Source organism: Lactuca virosa, chromosome 1 (assembly GCF_052849685.1).
Source record: "Lactuca virosa cultivar CGN04683 chromosome 1, Lactuca_virosa_CGN04683_v6, whole genome shotgun sequence".
NCBI lineage: Eukaryota > Viridiplantae > Streptophyta > Magnoliopsida > Asterales > Asteraceae > Lactuca > Lactuca virosa.
The window spans coordinates 69,010,739-69,029,167 of record NC_136426.1 but is presented as its reverse complement, the minus strand read 5'-3'; the positions used below and the strand labels follow the sequence as shown (position 1 = coordinate 69,029,167).

Here is an 18,429-nt window from a genome sequence, read left to right as displayed (position 1 = left end):
AAATTTTATATATACGATTCGGAACCAAAATTGCGCGGAAACCCGAACTACTTTGAAAACCAGTGAAAACCGGTCTGACTGGTGTTCACGGCCGTGAACCCGATCACGGCCGTAAACCCGTTCACGGCTGGTGGACCCTCACCGACCATGAAACCCCCCTATAAATATGAGCTCCTACCCTCATTTACACTTTTCTGACCGCAAACACCCTCTCTCTCTCTAAAAATAGTCACCCGAAAACACCAAATTTCTCTTCATCTAACACTCTATTCGCCTTGGAACTCATTTTGGAGCATCAAAACATCTGTTTTTAATCAAATTGAGCTTTGTTGTTCTTGAGTTCACGACCGTACACCCTTCAAATCTTTAAATCTTCAAGGACCACAATCTGTTCACGGCCGTACACCCTTCAAACATTCATATTTTCTTCAAGAACACCGTTCACGACCATACATTCAAGGGGCTGTTCATGGCCGAGAACAGTTCACGGCCGCAAACCTCCTCAAGCCGTGAACTTGGCTGAAAACCCGCCTTTCCGATTCAATCGAGTCCCGGTAACATTCCTAAACCAAAAGCAAGTGTTTTTCCAACACTATAATTAATGGTTTCGCTAATAAAATGCATATATGTATTCAAATATTATAAGGATCCCGTTAAGTGTCGCGTACATCAACCCGAGGGTCTTCACTCCCAGTTTCGTTGTCCGACATTTCACGCAACCAACTGTGAGTTCATACCCCTATGCTTTTACTGTTTTTAATATTTTCAGGGGGAGAGTACAAGCCAAACACAAATGATTTTTGTGAATTTATACAAAAGGATTCCAACACGATTAAAACTGATGCAATTGATACATCCATACATTTTTCATATTTTATAAAATATTTAGATATTTTATCCCTTTTGTATTATGCTAAGCATAAGGGACGTTTTCAACTTACTGCCAAATTGCATAGTTTTCAGACCAATTCATGAACCAAATACATAACATTCATGCAAACTATGATAGGTATAGTTTGGGGTTTCAATATACAGTCTTACAAATTCAAAGCTTATACATTGTTAAACATATAAACTATGACAGGCTTAGTTTATGATATTCATTTATATCTCTCGGGTAACAATAATACATTACTAAATAATTATTTAAGTATAATTATAATTCAAATACAAAAGAACGATACAAAACTACACGTAAACTAGTTAATACAGGATTGTGAGACATCATGTCAATTGTACCCTTTGGGGTGCGAGCTAAATCCTATCATTAGTGTAACCAGAGTCTCCTGGAGGGAGAGCGTGAGATTTATGAATAGATCTATTCGGGACTGACAATCTCACACCTAAACTGCTAGCTACACTTAGGCAGGCATGCCTGGGGTGACAAATATCATACCGTCCGACGCCTGAAGAATGTCGTAGAGGTCATCAGTCATATCAAGCATGGTTATACGAACTCACAATAACATAAACTAACCAATTGTTTACGTAAATTCATTTCTTCAATTAGTTTTATTTTCATTAATAGAACTATCATACATCACAACTGGAAAATTCCAGGAACTTCGAATACAAGGTTTTATTTTAGTAATAAAACTATTATACGTACTGGTAGTAGCCAGGGTTTTTCATACAGAACATTCTATACGAAGGTTTTCATACATAACTCATCTTACAAGACATCTAGTAGTAACCCAACATACAAACTAATATGTTTCATATACTACAACAGGATACAGTAACAAACAATCTTAGTTAAGTCTATAATTTCTTAGTTTATGCATCAGAGTTATGTATGAAGAATATTCGATAGGCTGTGGGATGTGTGATTTCTGCCTCAATTCCTGGTCCTTGTTTGGTTGTGGGCTTAGGGCAGATCCACACAATCAACCGTCTGTTCGATATTGGTTTATACTTGACTAGTATGAACTAATTGATCATAGAAAGAACTGATATTATCATGCTTTTACTAAAGAAAATATTGGATTTTCTTGCAAACATACGAACATTTTTCCAGATTCATCAACAGGTTTTCATTACAAAAACATTGCTTATGAACTCACCAGCTTTTATGCTGATACTCTTTTTTCAAAATCTCTTGTATTCTCAAGAAATCAGTAGTCAGGTATCTCAACAGACTTTTGAGAAGACGGATCATATAGAATCACGTCTTTATATTTTGTTATACTTTTGATGTATATGAATATGAATCAAACAGATGTAAAGACCTTTATATATATATATATATATATATATATATATATATATATATATATATATATATATATATATATATATATATATATATTCAATGTAATGGTTGTGTTTATTTTGATTACTATGATGCAATTGTTGTGATACTACGCATGACGTCATTCACCCCTGAACGTTTCCGTCGTTTCGGTTTGGGGGTGTGACAGATTGGTATCAGAGCCCTTGTTTATAGTGAACTAAGTATACCGAGCCTTACATAGTATACAACTATAAACACTAAAGGGGCCGAAGCGCTCTGAAACAAAAAGTATACTTTAAAATACAAGTATTTTTACAAGAAGTATACAAGTATACATACGCACAAGAAGCTATAACATAGTAAGAACTACGTAAGAGTATTTAGGGCGAGTTGGACACTACGGTTAAACCTGGATAGTTATGTAGTCATATGTGAGACCAATATAACCTGATCAACTATATTTGTCCGAGATATGACCAACATGTGTTTGGGAGTGACAGTGGTGTTGCGACAAGTTTAAAACTCACCAAATCATATACTAATGAAGCACATAGTTAAAATACTATAGGAGTATTTTATGGTTCTATAACACTGCACAAGTAGTACTAATTTTCACAAATGAAAGGCCTGCAATTCCTTGTTTTTGATAGTAAACCTTTATTGTAGATCTCTGTTATCGCAGTAGGGTTTAGATATATCTTGCTCGAAAATATCCAATTCATGATCAGCATAGAAGGCTTATCGTCATTTTTCCTTTGTATCTTTTAGAGAAAGATGCCTCCCAGGAAGAGACCCAACAAGTAGAACAACGATCCTCCGCCTCCGCCACCTCCTCAGTTCGATCCTGTCATGTTCCAGGCAGCAGTTACAGCCGTTGTGGCTGCTGCGATGTCACAAATGAATCCGGGCGGCGCTGGCGGATCAGGAAGTGGACCCAATCCCTGTAATCTTGACGGCGGCCAGGGACACCTGAAGGAGTGTTCCTACAAAGATTTCATGAATGCGAAACCCAAATCCTTCGACGGCAATGGAGGAGACATTTCCCTAACCCGATGGTTCGAGAAGATCGAATCAATTTTTGAGATTTGTGCATGTTTTGAGGCCAGCAAGGTGAAATTTGCCGCCTTCATTTTCACCGATAGAGCATTGACTTAGTGGAATAGCCGGGTCAAATCCCTAACTCTGCCAGTAGCCAATGCCATGGGTTGGGAGAGTTTAAAAGAGCTAATGCTTGATGAGTACTGCCCAAGGGGCGAGATGCAGAAGTTGGAGCACGAGCTCTGGAACCTGAAGATGAAGGGTTCCGACATTGCTACTTATACAACTAGATTCTGTGATCTGGCTCTTCTATGTCCGGGGATGGTCACCCCGGAAAGCAAGAAGATCGAGAGGTACATTTGGGGATTGACACCCCCAACTCAAGGAAATGTTTTGGCTGCTAAACCTCTCACATTCGACAGTGCCAAGTGTTTAGCGCAAAATCTTATAGATCATGGGGTTGATCTTGATGCAGTGGCATCCGTTCCCGAACCACCAAAGGCGAGTGGTGGGAAGAAAAAGTTTTGGAACAAGCGTAAGGGCCAGTCTTCGCAAGAGCCCTCCAAGAAACAACAAGTAGTGGCAGTTCATGCTGCTACCACTCCTGCTACTGCCCCTACCGTTCAAGCACCTGCCAGTAGATATGATGGTACCCTTCCAAGGTGTGACAAGTGCAACTTTCATCATCATGGGCAGTGCCGCGAGATGTCGTGCAATAACTGTGGTAAGAAGGGACACACAGCTCGATTTTGCAAGACACCAGCCCAACCAACCAATCAGGCTCCTGGAACGGGCGTTGGTCAAGCCTGTTATGGTTGTAGGGAGATCGGGCACTTCAAGAGAAATTGCCCCAAGGCAACAACAACTGGCAACACAGGGAGGGTGCTAGCCATGGGCCAGGAGGAAGCGGTCGCTGATCTCACCGTTGTTACGGGTACGTTCCTCCTCGACAACTCTTATGCATGCATTCTTTTTGATTCTGGTGCGGAGAGAAGTTTTGTTAGTCATACATTTAAGCATCTTCTCAAGCATGAATCCCGACCTTTAACCGAAACATTTACCGTCGATATGGCTAACGGAAAGAAAGAGAGCACTAACGACGTATTCATAGGTTGTACCCTTACCCTAAACGACCATTCCTTTCCAATCGACCTTATGCCAGTTTCCATAAAAACCTTCGATGTCATCATCGGTATGGATTGGTTGAGCCCCAATCGTGCTGATATCCTTTGTTATGAAAAAGCCATTCGCCTCAATCTGCCCTCGGGCGAAGCCCTCATGGTCTATGGTGATAAACTCAGCTCGAACCTTCGTATCATTTCATGCATCAAAGCCCAAAAATATCTGCGAAATGAGTGCCATGCATTCCTAGCCCATGTCGTTAACGAGAAACAGGAAGTTAAAGACCTCGAGAGCATCCCCAAAGTCTGTAACTTTCTTGATGTTTTCCCCGAAGATCTTCCCGGAATCCCTCCCGAGCGCCAAGTCGAGTTCTGAATCGACTTAATCCCCGTAGCTACCCCCGTAGCAAAATCCCCTTACCGTCTAGCGTTGACAGAAATGCAAGATTTATCCAGCCAGCTCAATGAGCTACTCAACAAGGGATTCATCAGACCAAGTTCCTCACCCTGGGGAGCCCCCGTCTAGTTTGTGAAAAAGAAAGATGGATCCTTTCGGATGTGCATAGATTATCGTGAACTGAACAAGCTTACCATCAAAAACTGTTATCCCCTACCCAGAATCGACGACCTCTTCGATCAACTCCAAGGAGATGGCTATTTCTCAAATATAGACCTAAGATCAGGGTACCACCAGTTGCGAGTCCATGAGAGTGATGTTCCCAAGACAGCATTCCGAACTTGCTATGGTCACTACAAGTTTGTAGTAATGCCCTTTGGTCTAACCAACGCACCCGCAATATTCATGGATATGATGAATCGGGTATGCCGCCCTTTCCTAGACAAGTTCGTGATAGTGTTCATTGATGATATACTTGTCTACTCTCGGAGTGAGGAAGATCATAGACAACACTTGAGGCTAGTGCTAGAAACTCTAAGGGCGGAGAAACTTTATGCAAAGTTTTCAAAGTGCGAATTATGGATCAGAAAAGTAACTTTCCTTGGTCACGTGGTTAGCGAGGAAGGCATACACGTGGACCCTTCCAAAATCAAGGCGATTGAGAATTGGTCAGCACCGAAGACGCCCACAAAAATCCGTTAATTATTGGGTCTCGCTGGCTACTATCGCAAGTTTATCTAGAATTTCTCCAGGATTGCTAAGCCCTTAACCACCCTGACTCAGAAAGGTGTAACCTTTAGTTGGGGAGAAAAGCAAGACACTGTGTTCCAAACATTGAAACAGGCCTTATGCAGCGCAGCTATCTTATCCCATCCAGAAGGGACGGAGGATTTTGTTGTCTTCTGCGATGCATCCAATCAGGGCCTAGGCTGTGTGCTCATGCAGCGAGGAAAGGTTATTGCCTATGCCTCGATACAGCTGAAAACACACGAAGTCAATTATACAACTCATGATCTGGAGTTGGGAGCAGTGGTCTTCGCATTAAAGATTTGGAGACACTATCTCTACGGGACCAAGTACACTGTCTTCACCGACCATAAGAGCTTACAACACATTTTCGATCAGAAAGAGTTGAACATGAGGCAACGACGATGGGTTGAGCTACTCAGCGATTATGAGTGCGATATACGCTATCATCCAGGGAAAGCCAATGTTGTAGCAGATGCCCTCAGTCGGAAAGAGTACTCAGGTCGTAGAGTGAAGGCACTCACAATGTCCATCCATTCCCATCTGTCCGCACGAATCAGAGAGGCTCAGTTGGAAGCCTTAAAACCAGAGAATGTGGTGGATGAAGCCTTGAGGGGAATGGAAAAGAACTTAGAGATCAAGGGAGACGAAGTTTATTATTTTATGAATCGGATCTGGACCCCGAAGTTCGGTGGTTACAGAGAGGTTGTCATGAGCGAAGCTCACAATACTCGCTACTCCGTTCACCCAGGTTCGGATAAAATGTATCTGGATCTCAAAAAGTTATATTGGTGGCCAAATATGAAAGCATAGATCGCTACCTTCGTGGGCAAGTGTCTGACTTGCGCCAAGGTGAAGGTGGAATATAAAAAGCCCTCAGGTCTACTTCAATAGCTAGAAATACCTGAGTGGAAGTGGGAACAAATCACAATGGACTTCATTACCAAACTACCCAAGACCCCGAGTGGCCTTGATAGTATCTGGGTAATCGTCGACAGATTGACTAAGTCTGCCCACTTCCTGCCAATTAAAGAAACATACAAAATGGAGAGACTGACCCGAATCTACATTCAAGAAATAATTCATCTGCATGGTGTGCCCGTGTCCATTATCTCCGATCGGGATAACAGATTCACCTCGAGATTTTGGTAGTCACTGCAGAAGGCTCTTGGAACTAAGCTGGATATGAGCACAACTTACCATCCACACACCGATGGGCAGAGTGAGAGGACCATACAGACATTGGAAGACATGTTGAGAGCATGTGTTATAGACTTTGGCAAGTCGTGGGACACCCATTTTCCCTTGGTCGAGTTCTCATACAACAACAGCTATCATACTAGCATCAAGGTTGCGCCGTTTGAAGCCCTCTTTGGCCGTAAGTGCAGATCCCCTCTGTGCTGGGCTGAGGTGGGTGACACGCAGCTAGCTAAAGTTCAAGTCCCCGATATCACTCTCACAGGCCCAAAAATCATCCGAGAAACCACAGAAAAGATCGTACAAATCAGGGAACTACTAAAAGCTTCAAGAGATACACAAAAGAGCTACGCCGATAAGAGACGAAAACCTTTGGAGTTCCAGGTTGGGGACCGCGTCCTATTGAAGGTCTCACCCTGGAAGGGCATGATATGCTTTGGAAAGTGTGGAAAGCTAAATCCAAGATACATAGGACCATTCGAGATCCTCGCTAGGATCGATCCCGTAGCTTACAAACTTCGTCTACCCCAAGAACTTAGCAACATTCATCCTGTCTTCCACGTGTCGAACGTTAAAAAGTGTTTATTCGAAGAAACCCTTGTGATCCCTCTTGATGAGATCGAGATCAACGAGAACCTTAATTTCGTGGAAGAACCAGTCGAAATCATGGATCGGGAAGTCAAACGAACAAAACAAAGTCACATACCGATAGTGAAGGTCCGCTGGAACGCCAAGCGGGGACCTGAATTCACTTGGGAGCGAGAAGATACAATGCAACAGAAAGACCCTCATCTTTTTCCGAGTCCTTGATTTGTATTCTATGTTAGAATTTCGGGACGAAATTCCGTCTATCGGGGGATGATGAGACAACTCGAACCTTTTTCCATTAACGTTAGTCAATTCCGTTAAATAAATTTTATTTAGTTCCGTCAAAATTCTTATGGTTGGAAAATCATTTAAGTTATATAATTAAATTTTATATATACGAGTAGGAACCAAAATCGCGTGGAAACCCGAACTACTTCGAAAATCAGTGAAAACCGGGCTGACTGGTGTTCACGGCCGTGAACCCCGATCACGACCGTAAACCCGTTCATGGCTGGTGGACCCTCACCGACCATGAAACCCCCCTATAAATATGAGCTCCTACCCCTCATTTACACTTTTCTGACCGTGAACACCCTCTCTCTCTCTAAAAATAGTCACCCGAAAACACCAAATTTCTCTTCATCTAACACTCTATCCGCCTTGGAACTCGTTTTGGAGCATCAAAACATCCGTTTTTAATCAAATCGAGCTTTGCTGTGCTTGAGTTCACGGCCGTACACCCTTCAAATCTTCAAATCTTCAAGGACCAAAATTTGTTCACGGCCGTACACCCTTCAAACATTCATATTTTCTTCAAGAACACCGTTCACGGCCGTACATTCAAGGGGCTGTTCACGGCCGAGAACAGTTCACGACCGCAAACCTCCTCAAGCCGTGAACTTGGCTGAAAACCTGCTTTTCCGATTCAATCGAGTCCCGATAACATTCCTAAGCCAAAAGCAAGTGTTTTTCCAACACTATAATTAATGGTTTCGCTAATAAAATGCATATATGTATTTAGTTATTATAAGGATCCCGTTAAGTGTCGCGTACATCAACCCGAGGGTCTTCACTCCCAGTTTCGTTGTCCGACATTTCACGCAACCAACTGTGAGTTCATACCCCTATGCTTTTACTGTTTTTAATATTTTCAGGGGGAGAGTACAAGCCAAACACAAATGATTTTTGTGAATTTATACAAAAGGATTCCAACACGATTAAAACTGATGTAATTGATACATCCATACATTTTTCACATTTTATAAAATATTTAGATATTTTATCCCTTTTGTATTATGTTGAGCATAAGGGACGTTTTCAACGTACTGCCATATTGCATAGTTTTCAGATCAATTCATCAACCAAATACATAACATTCATTCAAACTATAATAGGTATAGTTTGGGGTTTCAATATACAGTCTTACAAATTCAGAGCTTATACATTGTTAAACATATAAACTATGACAGACTTAGTTTATGATATTCATTTATATCTCTCGGGTAACAAGAATACATTACTAAATAATTATTTAAGTATAATTATTATTACTCTACAAGGTCTACAAACGAATTCAAATAGAAAAGAGCGATACAAAACTACACGTAAACTAGTTAATACAGGATTGTGAGACATCACTTCAATTGTACCCTTTGGGGTGCGAGCGAAATCCTATCATTAGTGTAACTAGAGTCTCCTGGAGGGAGAGCGTGAGATTTGTGAATAGATCTATTCGGGACTGACAATCCCACACCTAAACTGCTAGCTACACTTAGGCAGGCATGCCTGGGGTGACAAATATCATACCGTCCGACGACTGAAGAACGTCGTAGAGATCATCAGTCATATCAAGCATGGTTATACGAACTCACAATAGCATAAACTAACCAATTATTTATGAAAATTCATTTCTTGTATTAGTTTTATTTTCATTAATAGAACTATCATACATCAAAACTGGAAGATTCCAGGAACTTTGAATTCAAGGTTTTATTTTAGTAATAAAACTATTATACGTACTGGTAGTAGCCAGGGTTTTTCATACAGAACATTCTATACGAAGGTTTTCATACAGAACTCATCTTACAAGACATCTAGTAGTAACCCAACATACAAACTAATATGTTTCATATACTACAACAGGATACAGTAACAAACAATCTTAGTTAAGTCTATAATTTCTTAGTTTATGCATCAGGGTTATGTATGAAGAATATTCGATAGGCTGTGGGATGTGTGATTTCCACCTCAATTCCTGGTCCTTGTTTGGTTGTGGGCTTAGGGCAGATCCACACAATCAACCGTCTGTTCGATATTGGTTTATACTTGACTAGTATGAACTAATTGATCATAGAAAGAACTGGTATTATCATGCTTTTACTAAAGAAAATATTGGATTTTCTTGCAAACATACGAACATTTTTCCAGATTCGTCAACAGGGTTTCATTACAAAAACATTGCTTATGAACTCACCAGCTTTTATGTTGATACTCTCTTTTCAAAATCGCTTGTATTCTCAGGAAATCAGTAGTCAGGTATCTCAGCAGACTTTTGAGAAGACGGAGCATATAGAATCACGTCTTTATATTTTTTTATACTTTTGATGTATATGAATATGAATCAAACAGATGTAAAGACCTTTTATATATATATATATATATATATATATATATATATTCAATGTAATGGTTGTGTTTACTTTGATTGCTATGATGCAATTGTTGTGATACTACGGATGACGTCATCCATCCCCGAACGTTTCCGCCGTTTCGGTTTGGGGGTGTGACAATAAAGTTCTAACCTTGCTTAATATTTGATTAGATCTCTTATTTGGTTAAATTGCATGCTTTTAGCCATGGATGGGTGATTATTGGGGAAATAGAAGTCCCAAGTGCTTACCTTATGGTCTTCAGGGCTTCATGCATCTATTAAGCTCTTCTTTTAGTCTCTTATGAGCTTTTGAGCCTCTCCTAGCCATGCATGAGTGTAAAGTTAGGAACTTTATGTGACCATGCAGCCTTAAAGGATCAGATATGTATTTTGGGGATTTGTCTTGGTGGTTAAGTGATTATTGAGTAAGCCATTAACCTTTTAAGCCTAGGATTTGGGTTTTGAGCCCACTTGGTTGGTCCCTAGGGGTAAAGTTGGAAACTTTACCCTTCTAGACGCTATTTCAATTAAGATCTGAGTAGGGAAGTTGTTAGTTTTGATTATGTCGGCTTAATGGGTTAAGATGTTTGGTTCCTGATGAACTCGGCGAGTTTTTGGGTGAACTCGACGAGTTGGATCAGTTCTTCTCAATTTTTTGCAGCCTGATGAAGAAAAATCGACGAGTTGAAGGGCAACTCGGCGAGTTGGGTCAACTGGGGCCGTTGACTTTAACTTCTGACTTATGTCTTTGACCTAATTTGTCCCAAGGGGTGTTTGTGGTAATATGAATTGTACTTAAGGAAAATATGGGCTTAGGATAAGGCCCATATGGGGTTGGGCCCAATTTGGAAAATTGGGCCATTAGTGGGCTTTTATGGATCAATAAGTTTCTGGCATGTTGAGCTTGAGTTATTAGTGGGTCATCGGGATGCAAAGTGTTTGGACTAGAAAAATAATGGTTGGGCCTTAAGGCAAGGCCATGTATGGGGTTTGGGCCCAATTTGGAAAATTGGGCCATTGGTTGATTAGTAGGCCTTTGGGTCTTTCAGATTGTAGTTTGGGTCATAATTTGGACAAGGATAGGTTAGGGGTAAATGATCTTTTTACCCCAGGTATGAAGTTGTGGATATGGATTTGGAACCTAGTTGTTAATTGGGTGTTGTTTTTGAGTTGACAGTTTAGAGGTGTCGTCTGGGCAGCAACTAGGGATTTCTTTCAGTGTGCTTCTGCATTCGAGGTGAGTTTTCTTACCGAAGGTACCAAGGCCGAACCATGTTTATATTATAGTATGCTAGTTGTCTTTATGACCCTCGCATGTGCTTGTGTTTATATGTCTTCCGGGCTAAGGCCCTATGCCGGGCGGGGCCTGAGGGATATCTGTATGCTATGTATCTATGTGATTATTGCATGTGTATGTGTTTATTTGATATATTTTATTGTACGTTGGGCGGAGACCGTTTTACCGAGCTCAGCTCGATGTCGGGCGGGGCCTGATGCCGGACGGGGTCCGAAGCCGGGCGGGGACCATTATATGTTTATCGTATGTCTCTTGTATGGTATGTGGTATTTGGGGAACTCACTAAGCTTTGTGCTCGCGGTTTTTTGTTTATGTTTCAGGTACTCCAGTTTTCAAATGAAAGAGTTCGGGACGATCGCAACACATACACCCGTGTTTTCCGCAATATGTGATCTTTGGGATTGGACTCTGATAATTGTTTTATTTAAAATGTTTTTCGATGTTTTGAACAAAATTACAATATTGTTTTGATTATAATAAAAATGAAATTTTTACCTTGGATTTTTGGGCTGTTACAATTACATTAAAAATGGCAATTAAAAACCAAGCGAAAAAGTTAAACTATATGATACTTGATGAACTCTCGAATATTGAATACGAAGGGGAAAAAATCCTCCTTTATTGGCGGACGAGGAAACCGACCTTTAAACTCTTTTTCCAACATATACATCAGAGACACTCGGACGACATCCTCGTCTAATAACGGATCAAATGATTTTTCAACTTTCAAGTACCTCTTATACATGTTGAAACTTCACTGAATCTCCCATTTTGACCAAAGAAAACTCATGTAACCGGAACTCCTTACCAAACGAAGCAGTGGCGAAATAATCATTAAAATGGAACTCGATAATAAGACAACATTTCCTCTTGCCAAATAAGACCTCGTGCTTGTCAACCTGGAAGAATATTTCCTCCCGCTTTGTTTCGTGGATATTTATTTTCAAACAGCATGACTTACTAATGATGCTTTTATAGCCCTAAATATAACTACACTTTATAGAAAAATTATGTATCTTTTTAGTAGTTCCACAATTTCTTCGTACTTTCTAATTATTTTCTTTAATTCTTAATATTTAACAAATCCAATCTTTAGATATGATACCTGTTCGTGGGTCTATTTAACTTTTTATGATTTTCATCTCATAATAACGAATCGGTGTTAATTTTCTCGATAGGGGATGGTAATAACACTGTACTTAATGTTATATTCACATTTTAAACAAAAGCTTCTTGATTTACTTATTTTTAGTATTCAAGATAAGGAGATTAATGTTATCGTATTTGTTGTGTTATGTATACATTATTTGAGGCTCTAAAGAGTGCAATAATAAGTCATTTCTAATAAATGAAGGTTTTTTGCCATTTGGCATACTCTCATTCAATTTTTCAAATGTCATTTTGTGGTTATTTTGAATTAATGTTTTTTCACATGTTATTTTATAAGTTTTTCTATTTTATTAAGTTTCAGATAATATTAAATGGATATCAACTTCATTAATAAACTTATCTTTTAATTTCAAAATTCTTAAAATTAAAGCTGATTAGTTTCTTTTCTTTATTTAAATTATTTGTTTAAATTTAAAAGATAAAAAACATTTTTATTATAATAATTCATTATTTTTGTTATTTTTATTATTTTCTTATAAATTTAAAGTTCTCAAATATTTTGACATTTATATTTAATTTTTTTTTTAAATTAACTCAGGTAATATATGAGTCTCGCAACTAGTAAAATAATATTACGAACGTTTATTACTTTATTTAGTTATGTGAAAAGATAATAATTATAAATCACAAGCCCAAACAAGTTATAAATTCCATTTTCTATGATTTGATTCAAGTTTCACAATCCAATTAAGCGAAGATCAAGCATAACAAGCATTAGTGAACAAGTCAAAAGAGTTTCATTACAACATTCTTGAGATTAAAACCTTCAAAACACGAAACAACAACACACAAAACCACAACAAATCTCTACACAAAAACTAAAAACCACTTCTGAGTTCTGAATCAGTAGCTCAATTTCCCCTCTAAACCATGCCCATGCCCATTAACTTGCACCTTCCCAAACGCCTTCTTCTTCCCTGACACCTGCAATTCACCATTTTTCATCTCCCACAACATTTTAGACCTCTTCAGACCCTGCCAAATCAAAACACACAAAATTGATTAAAAACAATGAAAAAACTGGCTCAAAAACTAATTAAGTAAATTGACAAACCTACCTGATCATGATTAGCCTTGTTGGCTGATGACCCTTTTGGGAAGTAAGCTTCATAGTTCATTAACGGGTTTTGAATCTTTTGATCCTTATCATAGCTCGAGTAAACACCTTCTTTAGGTTTATAATTTGGAAAAACTTGCATACGTCCATACACATTTGAATGCCAGTATGATGGATCATAGACAACTGGTGTTCGAACAAATGATGGCATACTCATGCTGTGATATGGTGGGATGTATTGAGATCCAAAACGAGCCTGTAATTTTTGAGCACATTCTTCTTTACTCAGAGCAATGCCAACATTCAAGTATTTTCCATGGTAAAGTTTTCCTGAATATATATATATATATATATATATATATATATATATATATATATATATATATATATATATATATATATATATATATATATATATATATATTTAAGTAAGAGTGACATTAACTATGAGAAATTAAGAATAATCAATGAAGATAAGATGAATGATTAAATTGGTCACCATTAAGTGAATCACGAGCTTTGGTTGCTTCTTCTTGATTTGAGAAACACACGAAACCAAATCCTTTGCTGATTCCGTTTTTATAGCGAACCACTTTGGCTAAAACCACGTTCCCAAAAGCGCCAAAAGTTTCTTCAAGAGTTTTTTCATCTACAGATGCAGCAAGATTTTTCACATAAAGATTTGACGTGTTCGTCTTGGTGTCTTTTTTATGAGCCAGTTTCAGGAACCCTTCTCTTTCGGATTTCTTCATGGCCTTTCCAACGAACAATTCCTTTGATCCTGTTTTTAATTCGAGCATCAAATTGAATCATGAAATGACCTAGAATTAGCAAGATACGGTGTAAAATTAAGATGTTTATTGTACCGATTATGACACCGTTTAGAGCCTCGATGGCCTTTTTTGCACTATCGTGTGACTTAAAGTTGACGAATCCAAAACCTCTTGATTTCCCATCGGCATCGCTCATGATTACAGCACTTGTGACGTTTCCGTATTCAGAAAACTTTTCTCTCAGAAGACTTTCGGTGAAATCCGATTCAAGGTTTTTCACATACACGTTTGTAAATTCGGGCTCCTTCCTCTCGCTTTTCTTGAGAAACTTGGCGACAGATCTTGAGAATAAATCATCGTTTAGAATGTGATTAGAACATCAAATAGAATGTTATGAACAATCCTTTTAAAAAGAATTAAGTGGTAATATGAGATGAATTAAATCGGAAAAAACTAGTTAAAACCCATGAACATATATCGAGATCTGAAGATGGGGTTTAATGAACAGCAAGAATTGAAGTAAAGAATTAGCATGACAAATTGAGAAGAAACAGTGGAATAGTTTAGAAACATACATGATCTTTCCTTCAAATGTGGTTCCGTCTAGGGCAGTAAGAGCATCATTAGCGGATTCCTCTGAATCAAATTGAACAAAACCGAAACCCTTACTGTTACCGTTGTCGTCCTTGGCGATCTTACTAGAATGAATCCTCCCAAATTTTCCGAAAATCTTCTCCAGTTTAGCATCTGTGACGAACGGATCAAGATTCTTCACGAACAAATTCGCTACTCCAGTTTTTCTCGTAAGCGGATCTCGTTGACACCACATTAGCCTTATGGGTTTTCCTCTCAACTCAAAGTGATTCAGTCGAGATAACGCCACAGCCGCTGTTAAATTGTTCAATCAAATAAAGAATTCCACAAACGAAAATAATTATAAACCAACAAACAAAGAAACAAAGAGATTCAGTTGTTTAATTTGTGAATTGTGATTACCGTGAGAATGGAGGTAGAAATTGATGTAAGCGTAGCCAAGGGATTTATGGGAGAAACGATCTCTGCAGATGCGAACAGAATACACTGGGCCGATCATGGAGAAAAGGTGATAGAGTTCGTTATCAGTGATGTCTGGGTGAAGGTCTCCGGCGTAGAGTGAAGACCGGTGTTCAGGTGGTAGCAGCAGCGGAGGCGGTGGCGGTGGGGTTGGAAGAAGAATCTGCATTGCCATAACCAAGGAATAAGAGAGAATGGAAGAAACCTAGCGCATCAATGGCGTCTGAACTCTGAAGATGTGAAGTGTGTGTGTGACTGTGACTGCGTGTGTGCGCGCGCATGTATATAGGTGGAGACGTTAAGAGAGAGGGAGTCTGTTAGTCCGTTGCAAACCGTTTTTTTTTTCTTTTCTTTTTTTCTTTTTTTGGCACCATTTTGATTAGAGGCGGTAAAAATTTAAATGAATTTTTTGGAGTTTAATTGAAACCGATAAAAAAAGTTATTTGGGTTGTAGGAGATATTTATTTTATTTGTCTGCATTAAAAAAAGTATGATTATTAGACACATTTTTATATTCGTTAGGATCCCTTCAAATACTTTACTGTAAATTTTTTAAACAAATTATAGACCTAAACTTTAAATTCATATCATCCATGTCAAAGTTTCCTCTTGATTCATTCTTTCGTTCATATACTATTTTTAAATAAATGTAAGTTACATTATAATCGTAATATTTCTTTTTGTTGGATTATGCAACTACCATGAAAAATTAGTGACCATCCGATTTAACCCTTCCATTCAGAGCAAATGGTCTTGATTTGTTGAATTTTTTTCAAACAAATTTTCTAATTCAAGATATATTAAAAACTTGATCTTTGATTTGGTCCATATCCGCCAAACAAACCAAAGTATATCGACAATAAATATAAAAAAGAGATAATCATAAAAATAAGAAAATAACTATAAAAATGATTATATAATAATTTAGTTGACAATAAAAATATTTGGTGTTTAAAGCCATGTTTGGGATCTTGTGCTTCAAACAAAATTTTGTTACTTAATATGACTTTTAAATAATTTCAAATCACATTTTTTCATGAGTTTTTGAAAGCTTTCATGGTTACATTGGTATATGACATCATCTTGACGACCAGGGACGGTTTTAAGGGGTTCCCGGTGTGGCACCGGCAACCACTAATTTTTCAGTCTGTAGTAGAAATTTTTTTTGATTTTTTGATTTTTCGATTTTTTTTACCTATTTTTCATGTATCAGCAACACCTACTATGTATTCATGCATCCGTCCCTGGACGACCTATGTTAAACTCGTTTCATAGTCCATCTGTACTAAAAATGAGTAATGGTGAATTGCATGTTGTTTGTATATGAGTTGTCATCCAACCAAAAGCAAGATTATTAGGAATTAATGTCTCATTACCCAAAACATGTGGTCATAAAAAGTGTTATATAAGTCGGTGTTTGTATGCATTATCAAGTAAACAGGGATTATGTTGTCATAAATAATGCCTCGTTAGCTACTGTACCTTTGGTTAGCGATGAAAGATTTTAACAAGTTGGTCGATCCATGAAGAAAGAAAAAAAAATGTGTATGGCTTATGCTTATGATTACATGCTATCAGAGTTGCCATCTAAGATAACATGCGGTTGGAAGATCGTGAAATGAGCACAAAACAACTTAATGATCCTTATTAGACAATGAAGATTAAGTAATGGTGAGTTGCATGATGGTCATCCTTGTTGGATTAGTGTCTAAGTCCATAACTATTTTGGTATGTACTTGACCCGATGGTGCATGGTCCTTTTGGGTTGCCTTCACCAAAGCAACTTGATAGGATGAATTATGGAGAGAGAGGATTAATTATGATTTATTAATATATTATGAGAATAATATATTAAAGGAGAAATCATATTGTTTAATTAATATTAGTCAATAATTAATTAAGAATTAATTTTGTGGCTAAAAGAGATTAATTAAACTTAGGGGACTAGAACTATCAATTGTGTGATAGTTGAATATTGGGCTAATGGACTCCATATTAGAGGAGTGGACGAATTCTATGGGGAAACCCATTAGAAATCGTCCAAGGCCTCTAAGGAGGGAGTCCATGGGCTGCTTAGGGCCTAAGCAGTCAATTAGGGTTTCCTTGTTAGATAACCCTAATAGCATCACTATTTAAGGACCCCTAGGGCACCAAAAACGTGGCTAAGAGTTTCCTTAGGGTTTCTAGACGTTTTTGAGTGCCTCTCCTCTTCTCCTTCTTCATCCTCTTACTCTTGGTGTTTGTGAGCCATTAGAGGAGTGACACTTGTGACTCTAAGCTTTCAGAATTCAATTACAAGAAGGAATAGATTGTTATTACTACATAACAATCAAAGGTAAGATCTAAACCCTATTCTTATGTTAATATCGATTATCACATGCTAGATCTAGGGTTTATGGCTTTGGATGATTATTGCATGTTCATTAGACAAACTAGATCCAAAGCTTTAGGGTTTGCATGTACACCATAGGAATGTTGTAGTGCTCAAAACCCAACAGTGGTATCATAGACTAGGGCTGTTTGTTGATGAATTGATGCATATTTGATAGTTTATTGCTTGAAAATCGAAATTTTTTGGGTTCTGACTGGCAGACTCGACGAGTCCATGAATGGACTCGACGAGTAGGTCCTACTCGACGAGTTCCATTGTGGACTCGACGAGTCCAGGGCTCTGGTGTCGGGATTTTCGAATTTTCTGCCAGATTTTGTTGAGGATAATTGTCAAAACTCGTTTTTCTTGCCAAAATCCGATTTTTTAAGTTTGGAATGATTATCCTCATCAAAATTGATGGATTTGGTTAAATATGGATAATATAGGATTATTATTAGTCAAATATTTGACCTAGTAAGTTTGAAAAGTTTCAATTTACACCCCTTAGGTTTTATAGTTTAAATTTGAACTTTAAAAGTTTTAGTTTTGAAATTTAAATAGTTAAACCCTAATGTTTTGAAAGGTTTCAAAATTTGTCCTCAAGTTTTGGAATTTAAATTTTTGATTAAAAGTTTAACTTTGAAATATTTAAATTCTAAACCCTAATGTTTTTTGAAATGTTTCAAAATTTGCCCTCAAGTTTTGGAATTTAAATTTTTGATTAAAAGTTTAATTTT

At 38.0% G+C, this 18,429-nt stretch overlaps 1 protein-coding gene across 1 annotated transcript; it reads right to left on the bottom strand.

The window, feature by feature from the left end:
• Positions 1-13,281: 13,281 nt before the first annotated feature.
• On the bottom strand, positions 13,282-15,490 carry LOC145114843 (uncharacterized). Its single transcript, XM_079050936.1, has 6 exons — positions 15,265-15,490; positions 14,844-15,156; positions 14,362-14,609; positions 13,995-14,276; positions 13,497-13,825; positions 13,282-13,413 (listed from the first exon to the last, which is right to left on the bottom strand). The coding sequence occupies exons 1-6, from the start codon at positions 15,488-15,490 to the stop codon at positions 13,282-13,284; spliced, it is 1,530 nt and encodes a 509-aa protein (XP_078907062.1).
• Positions 15,491-18,429: the final 2,939 nt, after the last annotated feature.

Coding starts and splice junctions, on each gene's coding strand:
- LOC145114843 (XM_079050936.1), bottom strand. CDS start 15,490: ATGCAGATTCTTCTTCCAACCCCACCGCCACCGCCTCCGCTGCTGCTA. Junction 14,610..14,843: donor ACATTTGAAGGAAAGATCAT/GTATGTTTCTAA, acceptor TTTATTCTCAAG/ATCTGTCGCCAAGTTTCTCA. Junction 14,277..14,361: donor TCTAAACGGTGTCATAATCG/GTACAATAAACA, acceptor AATTAAAAACAG/GATCAAAGGAATTGTTCGTT.